This window comes from Mobula hypostoma, chromosome 8 (genome assembly GCF_963921235.1).
Source record: "Mobula hypostoma chromosome 8, sMobHyp1.1, whole genome shotgun sequence".
Taxonomy (NCBI): domain Eukaryota; kingdom Metazoa; phylum Chordata; class Chondrichthyes; order Myliobatiformes; family Myliobatidae; genus Mobula; species Mobula hypostoma.
In genome coordinates, this window is record NC_086104.1 from 33925535 (window position 1) to 33948974 (window position 23440).

The 23440-nt window shown below is 39.1% G+C and overlaps 1 protein-coding gene across 3 annotated transcripts in view; it reads right to left on the minus strand.

The window, feature by feature from the left end:
• srbd1 (S1 RNA binding domain 1) overlaps positions 1 to 23440 on the minus strand; it is a 319766-nt gene that overhangs the window by 61597 nt on the left and 234729 nt on the right. For all 3 annotated transcript variants that reach the window (XM_063055672.1, XM_063055670.1, XM_063055671.1), the window contains exon 18: positions 15584 to 15690. In XM_063055672.1, coding sequence (XP_062911742.1) covers positions 15584 to 15690 — 107 coding nt within the window. The remainder of the gene's footprint in view (positions 1 to 15583; positions 15691 to 23440) is intronic.

A 23440-nucleotide genomic window follows, 5' to 3' on the forward strand; every position in this document is an offset into this window, starting at 1 on the left:
CTCAAGTTTTAGTCTTGGTCTCATACGTTTCTTATAAACCGTCTTCTTTTTCATTAATCTGATGGACATGGTGAAGTGGATAAGGTGATGATCTGTCCAGCAGTCATCTGTGCCAATTATGGCCCTTGTGGTATTCACATCATGGTGGTCCCTATCTCAGACAACGACATAGTCAATGAAACACCACTATTTAGATCAGGGATATCACCTTGAATTTGTTTTACTGGAGGAAGAGAATGTTAGCGATAAGATTGTGCTCAGCAGATATGATGAGAAACAGTATTTCATTTGAGTTGATGTTGCCAATGCCTTCCTTTCCTATGGTACTCTTGCAAAGTTTAAAGCCTCGACCGACCTTGGTATTTAAATCTCCTAAGACAGTGGTTCCCAACCACCGGTCCGTGGACTGGTACTGGGCCGCAAAGCATGTGCTACCGGGCACTGAGAAAACAATATGATTTGGCGATGTGAAACTATATGAGTCAGCTGCACCTTTCCTCATTCCCTGTCACGCAGTGTTGAACTTGAACACCACCACCCCTCCCCCCCACATCCCACCTGTCGGCCGGTCTGCAAGAATATTGTCAATATTAAACCGGTCCGCGGTGCAAAAAAGGTTGGGGACCCCTGTCCTAAGAGAATTAACTTATCTTCCCTTGGGGATGCTCCACAATGTTGCATCTCAGCAAGCACAGAAGGCCTTTCTTTCATATTCATGAGTCCAGAGTTGGTGCATAAGCACTTACAACAGTTGCCATCTGATTGTTAGCAAGCACCAAACAGATGTTGAGGTGTCCACTGATCCCCATGGGAAGTTTAGAGAGTTCACTGACAAGCAGTTCTTTATTGCAAACCGAACACCACAGATCTTGTGCTCGTTAGCTGCTTTCCCTTTCCAGAAGAAGGGTTAACCATCCTTCTCTTCCTTCTGTTGCCCTTTGTCGGCCAGGCATGTTGTTTCAGAAAGAGCAGCTAGTTCACTCTGGCATCTCCTCAGTTCTCTGGTGATGATCGCTGTTTTCCTCTTTGGTCCATTACTGGTTGCACTATCTATCAGAGTGCACACATTCCCGGCTCAAAAGGTCATGTTTCTTTTTTCTGACCACCCATGGTGATCCCTCTGGGCGTGGTAATACAGTCAGGAGGTTTTGAGGCAGGTTATTTTTAGGGCACCTTTTCGAGCCTCTTCCCCAAATGGGGTGAGCAGAGTGGGACCTAAATATGGCTGCTCAGTCGTGGGTGCAGCTGCCAAAGGGTTCCTTCTGCCTCAGTCCAAGAACCCAGAGACTGAATCAAACACCCACCACCCAATATGCCAGCTTGCGAATGGTAGCTTCCAGACCTCACTATCCTGCCCCCCAGCAAAACTAGTGGGTGTTTGTTAAGTCAAATTTATTTCACAGCAAGAATGATCAAAGTATCATTGAATTTCATGTTATTTTCAAAAGGGAGAACTGTGGAAGAGCTATAAAGGTTTAATTTTACATCAGATAGAGTCCTATCAATAAACTGACCATTCTGCAAATAAGTAACATCACAATTGGGCAGTAGGGGATGTTTGCTCAGGTAACAACCCAAGGGACATGAGGTATTTTTGTCAAACAAGGACAACTAAACATGAAAAAGAAAATGTACTTAAGTTCCCAAACTGGATACTTAGGGCACAATTATACCAAGTACAGTAAAAACTGGCAGATCAGGCAGTAAAATCTACAGAAAGAGGTGAATACAAACTTACAAGTAGTATCACAATTACATTAGGGTAAAACTGGTGCTGAGGATCAGTTTGATTCTCTTAAAAACGCAGATAATAGGCATATTGTAAAATTGCATTTCAAACACCGCAAAACTAAAAACTTGCATATGTCAAATAACAATAAAGAAAATAATGGCAATAAAGATAATCCTTCAGGACTATATTTGGAGTTAGTGAGTCATAGGCATTCTATGTTGGTGCCAGAAGTATGGCGACACTCAGCAGTTGCCCCGGCTTTGGACTGTGTTGGCCCTTGACGCAAAATGACACATTTTATTGAACATTTCAATTCTTCGATGTATATGTGACAAATAAGGCTAACCTTTAAATCTTTAAAAATCTTTCTCTAGCCCTCACACTTTATTTTGCATTGCTATTGTTTTACTTTGTTGTAACTCAATGCACTGTGTATGATTGGATCTGTATGAACAGCATACAAGACAATTTTTTCACTGTACCTCAGTACATGTGACAATTATAAACCAACACCAATGAATTCAATCAATCTACACTGTTGAGAAATTATATTAACTATTTATAATGAAGGACAAATAGTTCAAAAGTAATTGTGAATAGTTTTGTGATTTCATTATCTGATTCCTTGTTTTTAAATCATTTAGTTTCTATTGGTCTTGACCATTTTCTCCCAGCACTCAACATTTTGGGCAGAGACGCTTCATCAGGATGACATCTCAGCCTGAAATGTTGACCATTTACTCCTTTCCATAGATGCCACCTGGCCCGCTGAGCTCCTCCAGATAACTGTGTGTGTTGCTTAGATTTCCAGCATCTGCAGATTTTCTCTTGTTTGTTTCTCCCGGCACTAATGGATATACTCTATTCAATGCCAAGACCTTTTCTAGTATTCCTTCAGCTCAATATATTTTTGGCTATTCGTGTCATTCTTTTTTTAAAAAAACATAAAAACTTAACAGTAATCATAGTCACAACGAGTTTACAGATCCTTTAAAAGATCTGCATATTTAGCTAAAATTATCAATGATCTTTTAACAAAAAGTATCAACTAGTTATTATAACTATATAAATCATTTATCTAAAATTGGTTAATATAGGAAACACGTCACTTGACTGTTTTACATATTCTGTGGTGTGACTGATATAAATTCAGCACAAACTTTATTCGTCAGTTGAGGTTTGGCGATCTCACTCTATCAGTTTATTCTTGGTTTGACAAGAACTGAAAACACCGCCAATACAAACATAAGAAAGAAGAGATCATTTAGCCTACAAGACTCCTCCACAACACAATTTTATACTTTATACTTTATTCTCACGAAACAATTGATACTAGAACGTACAATCATCACAGCGATATTTGATTCTGCGCTTCCCACTCTCTGGACTACAAATATTAAATACAAAAAATATTAAAAATAGTAAAAATTAGTAAATATTAAAAAATTAAATTATAAGTCATAAATAGAAAATAGAAAAATGGGAAGTAAAGTAGTGCAAAAAAACTGAGAGGCAGGTCTGGATATTTGGAGGGTACGGCCCAGATCCGGGTCAGGATCCCTTCAGCAGTCTTATCACAGTTGGAAAGAAGCTGTTCCCAAATCTGGCCATACGAGTCTTCAAGCTCCTGGGCCTTCTCCCAGAGGGAAGAGGGACGAAAAGTGTATTGGCTGGGTGGGTCGCGTCCTTGATTATCCTGGCAGCACTGCTCCGACAGCGTGCGGTGTAAAGTGAGTCCACGGACGGAAGATTGGTTTGTATGATGTGCTGCACCATGTTCACGATCTTCTGTAGCTTCTTTTGGTCTTGGACAGAACAACTTCCATACCAGGTTGCGATGCACCCTAGAAGAATGCTTTCTATGGTGCATCTATAAAAATTAGTGATGGTCTTAGGGTACAGGCCAAATTTCTTTAGTTTTCTCAGGAAGTAAAGGTGCTGGTGGGCCTTCTTGGCAGTGAACTCTGCTTGGTTGGACCAAGTCAGGTCATTTAGTCCTTGCTGATGTTCTAGCATGTACATCTTCCCACCATATTCTCGTAGATTCCCATATTTAGAAAGCTACAGATCTCTGATGTAATATGTTCACAGATACTTTTCAAATATTTGCAATGTTTGAATGAAGTAATTTCTTTTCTTCTCTGACTGAGAAGGCCAAACACTTATTCTGAGACAAAGAGCCCCAATTCTTTTCTCCCCAGCAAAAGGAACTATATTCTAGACATCCAGCTTGCCAAGTCTCTGAACAATGCCATATGTTTCACTGAGAAAATTTTATTCATCTAACCTCACCAATCTCTCCTCATAAGACAATTATCCCATCCTAAGAATCAAATTAATGAACCATCTTTTGGATGCAAATACACTTTATTTTACATGCAGCTCTTAGCAGGGAGTTGCAGTGGAAAACTGAGAATAGCTTTCATTCTTGAGCTTGAGCCATGAACTACCTAAATACTCCAGAATCAGCAGTCTCTTGTGACTATAGTCAAATTATGATGTGATTACTTATGAAACATTATTCAAACTTCTAATATTTCTTAGTTTATGTCTGATGTTATAAATTTTCATATAAATTTAATATATTCTCACATTAATATATTCTCGCATTTTACTTTTTTTTTCAGCAAGCAACACCTGACAAAATTATGCAAATTTAGATTGAAGTCCTGAATATATTCAGTCAGATTTATATTGCATTGTAATTGCAAGAAATCACTGTGCTTAGTCAATTTAATTCCTTTTTATACTTTACATTTTACATCTATATGACCAAAAAATGTATTTATCTAAATAAAAGGCAAGAAACAGCAAAATAAAACAGCTTTAAAAAATACAAAAGCAAACTCCCAAAATATACGAAGTAGCTGCCTAGGCATTTAAGTTTGGTAAGAACAACATAATGAAAAAAAATGCAGGCAGCAGTCTGTTACTTTATCATTGTTCTAAATTAGAGGAGAAGATGGCAGCGCAACGCAGCATGCGCCGCCTCTCCGGTGATGAATATCTGTAATTTGTCAAGTAGCAGGCCGTGCACAATCCTGATTTGATGGAGGCAGACATAACAGCACGGAGGAACATCTGGTGAACCTTCTGAAATGCCTGCTTCGCTGCCACTGCTAGCTACTGTGTGATCCGAAATCTCCGGAGGGGAAGGCCCTGAATCCTCAGCTTTGCCTGTTGCTTGGCGGCCGGGACCGGGGTCGAAGCACTTGGCAGAGATGGTGCTTGGTGTCGGAGGGCTGGTCGGAGGCTCGAAGTTTTCGGACGGACTCAGAGTCGGACTGTGGTCGGGTTCTTCCAGGATGCTGCATCGGCAAGTTTGCGGCGCTGGAAGCTCATGGCAGGGAGAGTTTTTTCCTTCTACTGTCTGCGTGAGATGATGGACTATCGGGACTTTGAGACTTTTTTTTACCGTGCCCATGGTCTGCTCTTATCAAATTAAGGTATTGCTTTGCACTGTTGTAACTATATGTTATAATTATGTGGTTTTTGTCAGCTTTAGCCTTGGTCTGACTTGTGTTTCTGTGATATCATACTGGAGGAACATTGTATCATTTCTTAATGCATGCATTTCTAAATGAAAATAAATGAGTACTGAGTGTCCTCATAATCTTAAAAAAAAATTATACCCTTATAGGCACCCCTGCCCGTCTACATCTGCTCCTTTTTTCTTCCTAACCAGGGCTTCAATATCGCTTGAAAACCAAGGGTCCCTAAACATGTTTATCTTTACCTCTTTATCAGGCACATACAAGCTTTGTCCTCTCAAAGTTTCACTTCTGAAGGCCTCCCACTTACCAAATTACATCTTTGCCAGAAAACAGCCTGCCCCAATCCAGACCTGCAGATCATTTCTGATACCATCAAAGTTGGCCTTTCTCCAATTTAGAATCTCAAGCCGAGGACCAAGTCTATCCTTTTCCATAATTACCTTGAAACTAATGGCATTATGATCACCAGATGCAAAGTGTTCCTCTGCACAAACTTTTGTCACCTGCCTTGTCTCATTCCCTAATAGGGGATCAAATATTGCACACTCTCTCGTTGGGACTTACCGTCTTAAGTGTATAGAAAAGTACAGGACAGAAACAGGCCTTTCAGCCCATCTAATCTGTACTGGACCATTTAAACTGCCTACTCCCATCGACCTGCACCAGGTGTATAGCTCTCCACACCCCTACCATCCATGTATCTATCCAAACTTCTCTTAAACGGTGAAATCAGCCTTGCATACACCACTTGTGCGGCAACTTGTTCCACAATCTCACGACCTTCTGAGTGAAAAAGTTACCCCTCGTGTTTCTCTTAAACTTTCATTATAACTCAGTTCCTCCAGAGCAGGCAACATCCTTGTAAATTTTTTCTGTACTCTTTCAACCTTTTTTACATCCTTTCTGTAGTTAGGTGACTTAAACTGCACACAATACTCCAGATTAGGCCTCACCAATGTCTTCAACATAATAGCCCATCTCCTGTACTTTGACTTGTGAAGGCCAACATGCCAAAAGCTTTCTTTATGATCCTATCTACCTGAGATGCCACTTTCGCGACTTCCGGTAGCGCTCATGGAGTGAAGTCGCGTTCTTGACTCGCTCCATTACCTCTGAGTTTTTTTTCTTCTGATCAGCTATATTTTAAGTAACCATTAAGGCATCAACTTTTACAATACTTTGAATTAAATTGGGCTCTTCGATAACTGGATGCGTTTAAGATCTGCTATGTCTAAGAATGGGAAAAACGGGAAGGATGGCAAACCTCCGGTTAAACTGAAAGGTACCGATTTCCCTCCGACTGAACCACCAGTGACTTTGAAAGCTATATCGGAGCTAATTCGGGAGGAAATTTCAACTAGTTTCCAGAAAATTGCCGATTCAATTGAGAAGATACAAATATCTATTACGGAACATCGGTCGGCTATATCTGATCTTCAAAAATCCACGCAACAAAGTGAGCTCAAGATGGAGAAAATCGAAAAAACAATTAATGTAATGAAGAAGAAACTCGACTTTCTGACCTTTAAAAACTCTGACTTAGAATCTAGAATGTGACGGCAGAATCTTCGAATGATTGGGGTGCGTGAAGCTGTTGAATCCGATAACCCTACGAAGTATTTTTCTCAACTTTTAAAAGATGCATTTCCTACTGTATTTCCTGACCAACCACCGTTATTGGATCGTGTTCACAGAGTTCCATCATACTCACCTAGGTCAGATAGACCTCGACATGTTATTTTACGGTTTCATTACTTTCAAGACAAGGAGAAACTGTTTCGATTCGTTCGATCTAAGGGTTTCATTGATTTTCTGGATCTTAAATTCCGATTCGTGGAAGATTTCAGTAAACCAATCCGGGATCAACGGGTTCGTTACAGATCTGTGATGTCGGAACTCTACAAGATGGATTTAAGACCTGCACTTCTTTACCCTGCACGTCTAAGGATTCGTACGCCGGATGGAGCCCTCCGTTTTTTTGACTCTCCATCGGATGCCCAGAGTTATTTGGATCAATTTTCACCATCGACATCTTAATTGTAATTTTTTAACTATCTCCGCTGATCGGAGGCTGTGAATTTGTTGGTCTTAATTTTTTTTTGCCTTATATGGGCAGAAAAGTTTATTTTTGATTACTTAATATGGTTGCTAAACTTTCTTTTTAACTGCGTCATTTCTTTCTTTTTCCCAGGGGATTCTGGGTGGTTACTTCCTTATTGTCATCTTACGTATTTCCTTTGTGGCCTTAAATTTTGTAGTTTTTTTAAAATCTATTTTGTTTTGTAGGTTTTTATAACTAGTTTAGGTTAATAATCTTATTTCTTTTTTGTTGTTCTGCTTATTCATGGGTCTGGTGTTTATTGCGGTTTTATTTCATATATTTTCTGGCTTTTATTTTGGTATGTGTTTATTTTAATTGAGTTATCTTTTTTTATTCTTTTACTGTTTTATAATCAGCTGATCTTTTTTATATTTACACTTTTTTAGGGAGCGTATACCGGAAGTCATGGGGGTAGTTTTAGTGCTTGCTTCTTTCGGGCTGGTCTGCGTTAGACTTAGCTTTTGGGACATGGGTGCGGGGTGGTGGGAGGGGCTTCACTTTTTAGTTTCTTTCTTCTTGGGCTATATACATTATTGAAGTATGGGTTGCCTTCTTCTTCCCGGTGTCTCTTGTATGTTCTGTTCCCTTTCCAGGTTCGTGGGTCGAGCCTATCGTCAATCCTCCTTGTTGTGGGTTGACCTTAGGGTTTATGGAGTCTATTATTAATTTTGTCTCCTGGAATACTAATAGTCTTAATCATCCTATTAAAAGGAAAAAAGTTTTTAAAGTGTTCCGGAGACTTAAAGCACAAATTTTATTTTTACAAGAGACCCATGTGCGGAGGGGGGACAGACTACGTTTTTTTAAATTCTGGAAGGGACAACAGTTTCATTCGAACTCCAATGCTAAGATTCGAGGCGTCTCTATTTTTATAGACTCCTCGGTTACTTTTATACAACATGATATTATTTCTGATCCGAATGGTAGATTTCTATTGGTTAGTGGTTTACTATTTAATAAAAAAGTAGTTTTGGTTAATGTTTATGCTCCTAATATGGATTGTCCGGAATTTTATAAATCATTATTTAATCAGTTTCCGAATTTGAATGAGTTTTCATTGATCTGGGGCGGAGATCTTAATACCTGTTTGTCTCCAGCTTTGGACCGTTCGGCTCCTTTACGGACCTTACCTAATAAATCTGCAACTTTGATTAACTCATTTCTTTCTGATTCTGGGTCGACGGACATTTGGCGCTTTTTGCATCCTCAGGAAAAAGATTTTTCTTTTTTTTTCACATGTTCATCATTCTTATTCAAGAACTGATTATTTCTTTATTGATTCTCGTCTTATTCCCTCAGTGAGTAAATGTGATTATGATTCTATAACCATTTCGGATCATGCTCCACTTAAGCTTTCTATTAAAATTCTGGCCAATATACAAAATAATAGACAATGGCGTTTTAATTCGCTGTTGCTTCAGGACTCGGACTTTGTTAACTTTATGAATGAACAGATTGATCTTTTTTTTTACAATTAACTATACAGAGGATATTTCTGTTAACATTCTTTGGGATACTTTTAAAGCTTATATTCGTGGTCAGATTATCTCGTATTCTGCTGCTTTGAGGAAGAAGCAGAAGCAGCAGGAGTTGGTAATTGTGGACAAGATTAAGGAAATTGATAAGAAATATGTTATAGCTCCTTCTGAGGAGTTATATAAACAAAGAACTGAACTTCAAATGGAACACAGTTTATTACTCTCGTCCTCGATTGTAAACCAATTAAAGAAAACAAGACGTGAATTTTATGTACACAGTGACAAAATTGGTAAACTGTTGGCTAATCAATTGAAGTCTAATTATGCTAAATCTCAAATTAATCAGATTTATAACCAAAATGATCGACTAATATTTGACCATGTGGGGATTAATCAAACCTTCTGTGATTTTTACTCTTCCTTATATCAATCAGAGTCTCCTCGAGATTCTAAATATATGAATGATTTTTTAGATAATTTAGACTTCCCTGAGATTTCACAGGATATGGCTTCTATGTTAGATACTCCTATTACCATGGATGAGATTAAGAATGTTATTTTCTCTATGAATTTGGGGAAAGCTCCTGGCCCTGATGGGTTTACCGTAGAATTTTATAAATGTTTTGCTCCTTCATTAATCCCTTGGCTTTGTAGGGTTTTTAAGGCTTCATCGAAACTTGGTAAACTTCCTGAATCTTTTAATAGAGCGTCAATTTCTTTAATATTAAAGAAGGATAAAGATCCTGCTCAATGTACATCTTATAGACCAATATCTTTATTAAATGTTGATTCTAAAGTTTTTTCTAAGTTATTAGCAAATAGATTAGAAAAAGTACTTCCCTCTATTATTTCGGAAGACCAAACGGGTTTTATTAAAGGTTGTTACTCTTTTTATAATATTCGTACACTGTTAGATATCGTTTATACTCCCTCACAAAATGTTCCTGAGTGTGTTATCTCTCTAGATGCCGAGAAAGCTTTTGATAGAGTAGAATGGCCTTATTTATTTAAGGTGCTTGAAAGGTTTAATTTCAGCTTGAAATTTATATCCTGGATTAAACTCTTACATTATTCTCCTGTGGCCTCGGTCCGTACTAACTCTTTAAGTTCACCTTTTTTCTCTCTTTTTCGAGGTACTCGACAAGGCTGTCCTCTTAGTCCCTTATTATTTGATATTGCATTAGAACCTCTTGCAATTGCCATTCGGGAATCTCCAAATATTACTGGGATAACTCGGGGCTTAAAGTCCCATAAATTATCACTCTATGCTGATAATTTACTTTTATATATTTCTAATCCTCAAAAATCCATCCCGGCTGTTTTAGAGTTATTAGCACAATTTGGTCTTTTTTCAGGTTATAAATTAAATCTTAGTAAGAGTGAACTCTTTCCGATTAATAAACAACTTCCCTTATATTATAAATTTCCATTTAAATTGATTAATAATTATTTTTCATATCTTGGGATTAAAATTACTTGTAAATACAAAGATTTATTTAAGACTAACTTTTTACCATTAATAGACCATATTACTCAACTTTCATCTAAATGGCTTCCTTTATATTTAACTTTGATTGGTCGTATTAACGCAGTTAAGATGTTTTTTTGGCCAAAATTTTTATATATATTTCAGGCATTACCAATCTTTGTTCCAAAATCTTTTTTTGACAAAGTTGACTCTAAAATTTCTTCATTTATTTGGCAGAATAAAAACCCGAGACTGGGTAAAATACATCTACAGAAAGCTAAGAGAGATGGAGGTTTAGCATTACCTAACTTTAGATTTTATTATTGGGCAATTAATATTCGACATATGAAATTCTGGTTACTGGACCAGGATATACTATCTATTCCTAAATGGGTAGCATTGGAATTACAATCTGTTCAGGGTTTTACACTTGGCTCTATTTTAGGTTCCTCTCTTCCTTTTGATTGGAAACGCCCTAAACAGGTGTCTAACCCGATAGTTAAATATACCTTGCGTATTTGGTTTCAATTCAGAAAATTTTTTGATCTTAATCAATTTGGGTTAGCGATTCCTATTTTAGGTAACATATTTTTTCCTCCCTCTTTTACGGATCGTGCTTTTCAAATTTGGAAGACTAAGGGTATTTCACGGTTTTGGGATTTATTTTTAGATGGTTCCCTTATGTCTTTTGAACAATTATCTAATAAATATAATTTATCAAGAATACATTTTTTTAGATATTTACAAGTTAGAAATTTTCTAAGTACTATACTTTCTTCCTTTCCAATGCTCCCTCCTGCATACATTTTAGATACTATAATCAACCTTAATCCATGTCAGAAAGGTGCATTGGCTATGATTTATAATATTATTATGAAACTTAGGAAAGCTCCATTTGATAAGATTAGGGTAGATTGGGAACAGGAATTGGGGTTTACCATTTCTGTGGATGACTGGGGGCAGATTTTACAATTAGTCAATACTTCCTCTATCTGTGCTAAACATTCCCTAATTCAATTTAAAGTTGTTCATAGAGCACATATGTCCAAAGATAAGTTAGCGCGCTTTTATTCTCATATTAATCCTTTTTGTGATAGATGTCCGGGGCAGATAGCCTCTTTAACTCATATGTTTTGGTCTTGCCCTACTTTGGAAACTTTTTGGAGAGACATTTTTAATATTATCTCCAAGGTATTGAATATAGATATCTCTCCTCACCCTATTACTGCTATCTTTGGACTACCTAAAATTTCCAGTAATCTCTCCCCTTCAGCCCGTAGAATGATTGCATTTCTTACTTTAATGGCGAAAAGATGTATCTTACAACATTGGAAAGAGCTTAATGCTCCAACCACCTTTTTTTGGTTTTCTCAGACGATGTTATGCTTGAACTTGGAGAAAATTAGAAGCAATCTTTATGACTCCTCATTTAAATTTGAACAGACTTGGAGATCTTTTATTCAATATTTTCATTTAATGTAATATATACCCTTCTTGTTTTTTTCACTGTTTTTAATGGAGGTCGGGATTGAGGACGTGATTTTAAGTTTAACTCTGTTTGGTTTCAAGTTAGCCCATTGCTTTGCTTTGCTTTTAGTTAGTTGCACGGTGGGTTTTTTTTTGGGAGTTTTTTTTTTCTTTTTCTCCATTGATATATATATAAAATTAGTATACTATTATGTTACCTTGGTATGTTATGTTTAAATTACATTGTTTGTAGTATTTTTTTTGTATTGATATCTTCTGTAATTTTATTATATTCTAACAATGTATTAGTGTCTATATGGCTTACTTTTTTGTATACTTATTTAATAAAAAGATTTAAAAAGAAAGAGATGCCACTTTCAATGAGTTATGGACCTGTATCCCAGAACCCTTTGTTCTACTACACTCTTCAGTGCCCTAGTGTTCACTGTGTAAGACCTACCCTGGTTAGTCCTACCGAAATGCAACACTTCGCACTTGACTGCATTGAATTCCATCTGCCATTTTTCCAGATCCTATTGCAAGTCACAATAGCCTTCCTCACTTTCTACTATGCTCCCACTCTTTGCGTCAACCACAGATTTCCTGATCTAGTTAACCACATTATCATCCAGATTATTAGATGACAAACAATGATGGACTCAACACTGATCCCTGTGGCACACCAGTAGTCACAGGCCTCCAATCAGAGATGCAACCATCTACTACCACTCTCTGGTTTCTCCCACAAAGCTAATGCCTAATTCAATTTACTTCCTCACCTTGAATGCCAGGTGAATGCATTATCTACTGCCTTGTCATCATCAACTTTCCTGGTAACTTTGGGGTTCTAACGTTTTTTTTTACTTTCATCCATTCTTTGTGGTACTCCTGCTTTCGTGGACGTCTGAGAAGACCAAGAATTTCAGGTTGTATTTTGTATATTAAGTGGAACTATTGAACTTCCTCGAAAAACTATATGTAATTGGTTGGACATCACCTACCACGCACAAAGCTACGCCGACTATCCTTAATCAATCCATGTCAATCCACATACTTATATATCCGGTCGCTCAGAAGACCTTCCAATAACTTTCCCACTACTGATGTCAGGCTCACTTTGTGATCTAAAGTTGACATCTAAAGGCTGACATCTAAAGTTTTCTCTTTAATTTTTGAGCCTTTCTTGTCACCTGTCGCTAAGGATGATTTAAGGACTCCTATGTACTCATTAAGGAAGCTTTCTTGAACAAATTTGACAAACTCTATCCCATTTAGTTCATTTTCAGAATGGAAGTCCCAGTCAATATGTAGAAAGTTAAAATCACCTACTATAACAACATTTGTTTCTTGCAACAATCTGTGATCTCTCTATAAATTTTTTCCTCTAAATCTCATGGACTGTTGCGTGGTCTATAATATAGCCTCATTAACCTTTCTTATTCCTCATTTCCATCCATAAAGACTCAGTAGACAAGTTCTCCAGTCTGTTCTGAGCACTGTCATGACATTATACATGACTAGTAACACTATCCACCCCTATAATCTCTCCAGCTCTGTTGCAGCTACAACAGAACCCCAGAATATTCAGTTGCCAGTCCTGCCCCTCCTGCAATCAAGTCTCACTAACAGCTACAATATCATAATTCCATTTGTTGATCCATGCCCTAAGCTCATCTGCCTTTCCTACGATACGCAGATCAGATCTTTTTGATTCCTGATTTTGTATGAGTTTTGAATAACATCTGTCCCCAAAACCTCTCCACTACCTGTTCTGGCACTCTGGTATCCATCCCTTGCAACTCTATTTTAATCCCCCTCTCTGCAGCTCTAGCAAACATTCCTGCTACGATATTAGTCCCCCTCCAGTTGAGGAGCAAACTGTCTCTTCCATACAAGTCTCACTTTCCTTGGAAGAGAGCCCAAAGATCCAAAAACTTGACGCCTTCCCTCCTACACTAACCCTTTAGCCATGTATGACCTTCCTATTTCTGGCCTATCACGTGGCAGGGGTGGCAATCCTGAGATCACAACCCTGGCCATCCTGTCCTTTAACTTAGCACCTAAATCCCTGAACTCACTTTGCAGAGCCCCGTCACTCTTTCTACCTATGTCATATGGACCATAACTTCTGGCTGCTCACCCTCCTACTTAAGAATGCTATGAATTCAAGCTGTGATGTCACAGACCCTGGCACCCAGGAGGCAACACACCATCCGGGAATCTTATTCTCTTTGTGTTCCCTTAACACCACAGCTTGCCTGTTCTCTTCCACCACCCCGCACTTCCCCTTCTGAGTCACGGAGCCAGATTCAGTGCCAGAGACCTGACCACTGTGACTTTCACTGCTAGGTCATACCCTACCCTCCTCCCATAGTCATAGTCATACTTTATTGATCCCTGGGGAAATTGGTTTTCATTACAGTTGCACCATAAATAATTAAATAGTAATAAGACAATAAATAGTTAAATAGTAATATGTAAATTATGCCAGGAAATAAGTCCAGGACCAGCCTATTGGCTCAGGGTGTCTGACCCTCCAAGGGAGGAGTTGTAAAGTTTGATGGCCACAGGCAGGAATGACTTCCTATGACGCTCTGTGTTGTATCTCGGTGGAATGAGTCTCTGGCTGAATGTACTCCTGTGCCCAACCAGTACATTATGTAGTGGAAGGGAGGCATTGTCCAAGATGGCATGCAACTTGGACAGCATCTTCTTTTCAGACACCACCGTCAGAGAGTCCAGTTCCATCCCCAGTATCCAGTATCCAAAGTGATGTACCTGTTATAGAGGCGGATGGGCACAGGGGTATTCTGCACTGGCTCCTTAATCCCTTTCCCCTTCCAGACTGTCACCCAGTTTCCTGTGTCCTGCACCTTGGGTGTAACTACCTCTATATGTCCCACCTTTCACCCCCGCAACCTCCCGAATGATCCAGAGTTCAACCAGTTCCAGCTCCAACTCCTGAACACAGAGTGTCAGAAACTGCAGCTGGATGCACCTCTTGCAGATGAAGTCGTCAGGGACACTGGAGGTCTCCCTGCCTTCCCACATCCCGCAAGGAACATTTAACTATCCTTACTGACATCCCTATTGTTCTAACTGTTTCATAATATAAAGAAGGAAAACAATAAATAAATTGGAGAAAAATATCTACCTACAGGTTTCTCGACCTCTCTCACATAAGCCTCTCTGTGCTGAAGCCCTAAAGAGCTAAAGCATGAAATAACCACTCTAATATTACAACATTAAAAATGAAAAAAAGTACTTCTTCCCAAGCTAGTTCTACAATCAATAACCCAATACAGCTAATGATAAGTGTAAAAACATCCTTGATGGTGAAAATAAAGCTTTTAAATCAATGAATGCATGTTGACCTATGTAAACTTACTTAACAACTGAAAGGGACATAGGGAACAGAGAAAATTTGTAGAAAAGGAAACTGAAAATATTTTGTTCTTGTACACATATTTTTAATACCTTAATGGAGCTAAATAAATCATAGCATGTTTAAGTTGCAGTAACTTACTTTAATGACCCAAATTACAAATATTAAAAATACATTTACACATATGTATGTTTTAGTTCAAAGGCTGTGTGTTTAACAAAGTCTGTAATTCATAACTTGATAACATTTTGTTTAATGCTCTTCATCCAAGCTTTTCAAAGAAAGATTCTTAATACTATGTAGGTAAAGTGTTGCCTTAACTTGCCATTACCTTAAAGATGACAATCTGAAACAAGACCACAATGCACCAGCTGGGATTAAGTTAAGACACAGACTAAACAAGAGACACTGTGATCCATTGCCATGTTATTATTGCACTGGAAAAATAATCTCCCTACCTCATAAGGGTTTCTGAGGTGATGTTGATATCCACTCCCACAAAACTGACACATTCTTCAACCACACTGTCCAAGGTAGCTTTAAGCAAAGTTTGGGACACATCGTGCTGAAACCAAAGACCAGTCACTGCTTAGAACATTCGTGAAAAATATTTTAAATTATTCAAGTTTTACAATATACTACAACCAGATAAGATCACAGAATTATAATATTACCTTTCATTCACAGTCTTTCATTTCTAAGCCAGTATATTCTAATGAAGGCCCTGTGCCATTGGATATGCATAAAATCACCAATATAGAGTTTAGCTGTTCATTCACATTAACATATCAAAGTGAAGGATTACTGGCCGATCTCCAACATTTACAAATACCGTTGATGGTTTAGTTCTGATGACCATAATTCACAACATCTATTGTAAATATACTTCAAAGTGAGTTAGTTGCTTCAAAACATATATTATGAAATATCTGTAATTAGGCTTCCAATTCATATCTCTCCCAGCCATCTTACTGGTTCATTCATCGGTCTTGCCACACAGAAATTTAAATGATAGTATGGAAACTGTGTGATCCACACAACTCCGTTATTTTAGCAAACAGCTCCACTGATCCACATAATCCTTGATTGAATCTCCAGTTTCCTGCTTCATATCCTATCATAAGCCTTTTAGCCTTTCTTTTTACAATCATAGATTCCTCTCTTGTTTAGGTTTGTGTCCAACAAGACAGAAATATGCTTATCCAATTCCCCCTGTCCAATTACTCAACTCAGCATGCCATTCATTTCATCTGTCCTCACAAAACAGCTACTCACTTGGGTACAACTGCTACCGGTTATCTTTTGAGCCAAAATTTTCTCATTGGATATTTACAGAAATATATAGAATATATTAAATGCATTGGGCCACAAACGTGTGCATGTGTGTGGAGAAGGAAAGCACACATATGTTTTCAGAAACTCATTTAAATAATTAGATGTCAAAGCCTTGACTCATGTCCAGCAACAGAAAGTCCCTGAAAACCAGCATCTAATTCCCACAAAACCTGGCTGGTGGCGCGGCGGTGCAGTAACATCAGCACCGAACTCCAGAGCGAAGGTTCCCGAGTTCGAATCCAGTCGGGCCGCTCCCGGGCACGCTGTCCATCCATGCTGGGTTGAGTGTCGAGCTCGCAACTTGGCCTCATAAAAAAAAACACGGTGCTGTGAGAAGGACGTGGGGGACCACTCACAGAATCTTTCCTCCAAGACAACCACTTGAAAAGTGGTCGGCGAGGCTCTGGCAGAGTATGGCCCACACACACACAAAAAAAATTAATTCCCACAAAAATGAGAAAACAGGAAACAGTGGGATGGTTTGCACCAAACATACTGCTTAAACAGTGGAGCTTTTCTTTATGTTCTGCATCTATGAGACTGAGGTCCTTTGGAGAATGAAGGACTCTCCGTCACATGTTCTACCAGTCTGTTGCCACCAATAGAACCTTCTATGTGCTGGGGCAACGGCATCAACACGGGTGACGGCAACAGGCTCAATAAACTGATTAGAAAGGCTGGCTCTGTTATCGAAGTCAAACTGGACACAATGGAAGCTGTAGGAGAACAAAGGACCCTAGAAAATCCAAGCAATTCTGGATAATGTTTCTCACCCTCTGCATGTCACCTTGGCTGAACTGAGGAGCTCTTTTAGAAATAGACTAAGACAACTATGCTGCTCCAAAGAGCGCGCTATGAAGTCATTCTTACCCTCGGCCATTAGGCTCTATAATGAGTTAACCTATAGCTAGGGAAGTGATGACCTCCCTCCTGTTAGGTTGTTTGAGGTAACTTTTTTAAAATTATTTCTTACTTCTCTTCTCCGTGGCCAAGTGGTTAAGGCATTGGACTAGTGACCTGAAGGTCGTGAGTTCGAGCCCCAGCCAAGGCAACATGTTGTGTCCTTGAGCAAGGCACTTAATCACACATTGCTCTGCGATGACACTGGTGCCAAGCTGTATGGGTCCTAATGCCCTTCCCTTGGACAACACTGGTGTCGTGGAGAGGGGAAACTTGCAGCATGGGCAACTGCTGGTCTTCCATACAACCTTGCCCAGGCCTGTGCCCTGGAGAGTGAAGACTTTCGAGGCGCAGATCTATGGTCTCGTAAGACTAACAGATGCCTTTACTTTACTTCTCTTCTAATATTTGCATATCTCTGCACTTGTAATGCTACTGTGACACTGTAATTTCCTTTGGGATCAAAAAATTATCTATCCAATGCAGTAAGTGGTACGAGAAAGCACAATACTTTAATGAAAATACAAATTTTGTTCTGAAATGTAACTTAAAGGGATAGTTAGAGTTATAAGAATGGCCTTAAAAATTTCTGATCTCTGGGGTTTCATCCCAATGTACACCAAGGATCCGTCAAGGCAAACTGTTTCTGTAATAGTAATAACTGGATAAATTATAAACCCATAACATAATATCGAAAATGTTAGAAAATTGGTGTAATTGCATAGGTCTCATAGAGTAAAACTGCATTAATCTGGCATGCTTTGGGCACTAGAGATACTGGACTACCCAAATTTCTAGACTACTGTATGCTATTCCCATTAATCCTTGAACACACTATCAATGATAGTATAATAAATTTTCCAGTGAACACATTAAGCTTCAGGGAAGCAATGAAATGGACTTCACTGCGTTTCAAGCAAACACAGGAAAGAGGGCTCCAGTAAATTATAGGGAATGTGGGAAGAAAAACAGGTGTGTAAAAGGGAGCAAAGAAATAAGCAGCCATTGTACCAGTTGTTGAACTATTTGGATTTTCAAATAGATAGCAGATTAATGGAATTCTATTGTAGTAAAGAGCATACAGCTGATAAAATAGACCAAGCAAAAAGTGAAAGACATTCTTCCATAATCTCCTCAATTTCTTTTTAATCAAAATGAAATTTACTGTACAGTAAAGTTCACCATTTAAACAATTTTTAAAGTTATTTATTCATCTGTACATTTATACATTCACCTGTCAATTTAGAAAATCCCTCCAAAATTAGAGGTTTCCACAAAAAATCTTCAGGCACTGATGAAAGACCATTTTATTTCATGTTTATTCTTTTGATGATCATGTGGTTTCTTTAACTCTGGTTTTTATGTTGTTTAATCACATTTTATTTTAAATCAAAAGTTTGCTTGTTTTGTAACACAACGCCCTGTGAGAAATTATACACAATGGTTCTAGCTTTTACTTAAAAATCAGAATGGTTAAGTTAGATTTTTATTCTTTCACAACTTTCTGCTCAACTCATTTGAAAGCCATGACTCAAACTACAATACATTGGCGCAATAATAATAGCACTCTGTTAGTCATCCAAATTACCACAGTGGTTTGTACTAATGTAGTGAATAATACCGGGCAATTTAACATGAAGACATAATAACAAAGTCTAACTGTATTCCCACTCACAATTAACAACCAGAAACAGGAGTAATGTAGTGGAATACAAGATATTGCAATCAATATCTATAGTGAGCTGACTCTGTCCCATAGTAACCTTTTCTCCTGCTACTTTGGAGACTCTTGTTTCATTCTTCCAGTTTCTCTGTGACATCTGTTCTGATGATGCCATCATCAATATCAGTGCTTCTGATATATTTCTCTTTTCCTCAAATCTGTAATTTTCAGCATTTCTGTCCTCATCCCATTTCCTCCATCCCAGAGAGTTAAAAAAAGGTTCCTTTGCCTGCAGCTTACATCCAAAACTCCATCATAAACTAATGATCTACTGCTCTTTCTGTAACTTCTAGCAGAATGCCAACATCACGTGCATCCTCTTTTCCCTGCCAGACATTATGAAAGGACTCTAAAAATTCTTGAATCGCAGCTCACTTACTAGCCCTCTTTGGCCTTTTAGTTCTTTTCCTCACCTAAATAAATTTCAGTTGTGAAATATTTGCAATTTTTCAATTTATTACACAATGACGTAACATTTTTGAACAATCAAATGCATATTGAACAAGTTATTGAGAGAAACTTCTTGTGATTCTTCAGCTCGATTCTCCATCCCATTGCCTGTTCCAATGAGGCCCACGTTCAGCTCAGGGAACAAAGAGGAAAAAAGGCATTCTCAGTCAAGATCTTACTATTCCCACATACACTTCCTCTCGGACCATCTTGTTTGGCTATCAGCCTATTGTTCACACTACCATTAGCCTTTTTGTTTTTCCAGTCTTCTATCCAAACGGAGATTGATTTTAGTTCAGAGTAACACATGCTGAATTCTGGGGGATCTCAGCAGGTCAGGCCGCATCTATGAAGGGAATAAAAGTTGGTGTTTTGAGCTGAGAATCTTCATCACTCTTTTTCCACTCCATAGATGCTGCATGACCTGCTGAGTTCCTCCAGCATTTTGTGTGTATTACTTTGGATTTCCAGCATCTGCAGAATCTCTTCTGTTTATGATTTCTCGCTTTCAGTTCCCTCTTTTTTAGGTTTCTTAAAATTTGCAGGATTGCCAACTTTCCCAGTCTGAATGAAAGATCGCTGACTGGTAATATTAACCTTATTTTCCTCTCCCCCACAAATGCTGCACTATTTGCTGTGTAGTTCCAGCATTTTCTGTTTTTAAGACAAAAATACAAACAAAAGAACATAAGAAAAGAGGTTGAGCGAGATCTACCAGCAAGAAGGATGGTGGAAGGAAGGAATTGTAATGTTGAGCTGAAGAAGTCAACTATTCCTTTCACCCCACATATGTAGCTTGACCTTCTGAGATCCACTGTGTTCCAGCACCTGCAGTTCCTTGTCTCTCCATAAGAAAACAAGAGCAGGAGCCAACCACTTAGTCCCTTAAGCTGCTGGCCTCTCAATATGATCAGCATGATCTGCCCCAAAGTTCACTTGCTTTTCTCTGCCAGTTTCCCACAGGCCTCAATTCCCTTATCTTTCAAAAAATATATCTTTTCTTTTAAATATCCCAACAATCTTGTCTCCACAACCTCTGTGTTAGAGGATTCAGGGATTCACCGCCTCCTGCATAAAGAACTTGCTTCTTAATCATCTCAATGATTTGATTTTAGTTATTCATCTTATAATAGTATTTCTAGGAAGGCCAGTACTTTTTGTTCAACTTTGAAAAGTTGGTGAGCCATCTACTTGAACTGCTTCATGTGAAGATTATTCATCCGTGAGCCAGTCCTGATTAAGGGATCAGAGATGGGGAGGGTCAGTAACTTTAACTTCACTGCTGTTATCATTATAGAGGATCTGCTCTGGGAACAGCACGAAAGTGCCATTACAAAAAAGACACGGCAGAAGATTTGACATGACATCTAAAACTTTGACAAACTTCTATAGACGCACAGTGGAGAGCATCCTCACTGATGGCATCATGGCCTGATATGGAAACACCAATAGCCATGAATGAAAAAGCCTACAAAAAAAAGTAGTGGGTACAGCCCAGTGCATCACTGGAAAATCCCTCTCCACCACTGAGCACATCTAAAGGGAGTACTGCTACAAGAAAGCAGTATCCATCAAGGAGCGCGCCATCCAGGCCATGTTCTCTTCTCGCTGCGGCCATCAGGCAGGAGGTATAGGAACTGTAGGTCTCACAACACCAGGTTCAGGAACAGTTATTACCCTTTAACCATCATTTTCCTCAGCCAGCGTGGATAACATTATCCACTTCAACACTGAACTGATTCTACAACCTATGGACTCCCTTTCAAAGACTCTACAACTCAGGTTCTCAGTATTATTTATTTCCTTACCTATTTATTTATTTATTTGCATTTGCACATTTTTTTTGCACATTGGTCACTTATCAGTGTTTGTGTGTAATTTTTCATTGATTCTATAGTATTTCTTTGTTGTATAGAACATAGAATAGTACAGCACAGTACAGGCCCTTCAGCCCAAAACGTTGTGCTGACCCTCAAACCCTGCCTCCCATATAACCACCACCCCCACCATAAATTCCTCCATATACCTGTTTAGTAGTCTCTTAAATTTCACTAGTGTATCTGCCTCCACCACTGACTCAGGCAGTGCATTCCACGCACCAACCACTCTCTGAGTAAAAAACCTTCCTCTAACATCCCCTTTGAACTTCCCACCCCTTCCCTTAAAGCCATGACCTCTTGTATTGAGCAGTGGTGCCCTGGGGAAGAGGCGCTGGCTATCCACTCTATCTATTCCTCTTAATATCTTGTATACCTCTATCATGTCTCCTCTCATCCTCCTCCTCTCCAAAGAGTAAAGCCCAAGCTCCCTTAATCTCTGATTATAATCCATACTCTCTAAACCAGGCAGCATCCTGGTAAATCTTCTCTGTACCCTTTCCAATGCTTCCACATCTTTCCTATAGTGAGGCAACCAGAACTGGACACAGTACTCCAAGTGTGGCCTAACCAGAGTTTTATAGAGCTGCATCATTACCTCGCGACTCTTAAACTCTATAACTCAACTTATGAAAGCTAACACCCCATAAGCTTTCTTAACTACCCTCTCTACCTGTGAGGCAACTTTCAGGGATCTGCAGACATGTACCCCGAGATCCCTCTGCTCCCCCACACTACCAAGTATCCTGCCATTTACTTTGTACTCTGCCTTGGAGTTTGTCCTTCCAAAATGTACCACCTCACACTTTTCCAGGTTGAACTCCATCTGCCACTTCTCAGCCCAATTCTGCATCCTATCAATGTCTCTCTGCAATCTTTGACAATCCTCTACACTATCTACAACACCACCAACCTTTGTGTCATCTGCAAACTTGCCAACCCATCCTTCTACCCCCACATCCAGGTCGTTAATAAAAATCATGAAAAGTAGAGGTCCCAGAACTGATCCTTATAGGGACACCACTAGTTAAAACCCTCCAATCCAAATGTACTCCCTCCACCACGACCCACTGCCTTCTGCAGGCAAGCCAATTCTGAATCCACCTGGCCGAACTTCCCTGGATCCCATGCCTTCTGACTTTCTGAATAAGCCTACCGTGTGGAACCTTGTCAAATGCCTTACTAAAATCCATGTAGATCACATCCACTGACTACCCTCATCAATATGCCTGGTCACCTCCTCAAAGAACTCTATCAGGCTTGTTAGACACGATCTGCCCTTCACAAAGCCATGCTGACTGTCCCTGATCAGACCATGATTCTCTAAATGCCCAGAGATCCTATCTCTAAGAATCTTTTCCAACAGCTTTCCCACCACAGACGTAAGGCTCACTGGTCTATAATTACCCGGACTATCCTTATTACCTTTTTTGAACAAGGGGACAACATTCGCTTCCCTCCAGCCCTCCGGTATCATTCCCGTGGACAATGAGGACATAAAGATCCTAGCCAGAGGCTCAGCAATCTCTTCTCTCGCCTCGTGGAACAGCCTGGGGACTATTCCGTCAGGCTCCGGGGACTTATCCGTCCTAATGTATTTTAACAACTCCAACACCTCCTCTCCCTTAATATCAACATGCTCCAGAACATCAACCTCACTCATGTTGTCCTCACCGTCAAGTTCCCTCTCATTGGTGAATACCGAAGAGAAGTATTCATTGAGGATCTCTCAAGAAAATGAAATAGAATGCCTGCATGAAAATGAATCTCAGGGAGGTATATGGCAGCATATATGTACTTTGAATTAGTCCACAGTGTTATCAAACTGGATGTTCCAGGGTTTAAAACAAGTGATGATGAAAGAACAGCAACTATATCCAAGTCAAAACAGGAGCCTGCAAGTGCTGTTGTCTCTGGACACCTGCTAATCTTCTTCTCAGTGTTTGAGGCCACTGATTTGGGAGTTGTTTTCATAGTTTTTGAGACAAGTAACATTTGTATGCAGTGCACACTGCACTCACTGTGCTCAG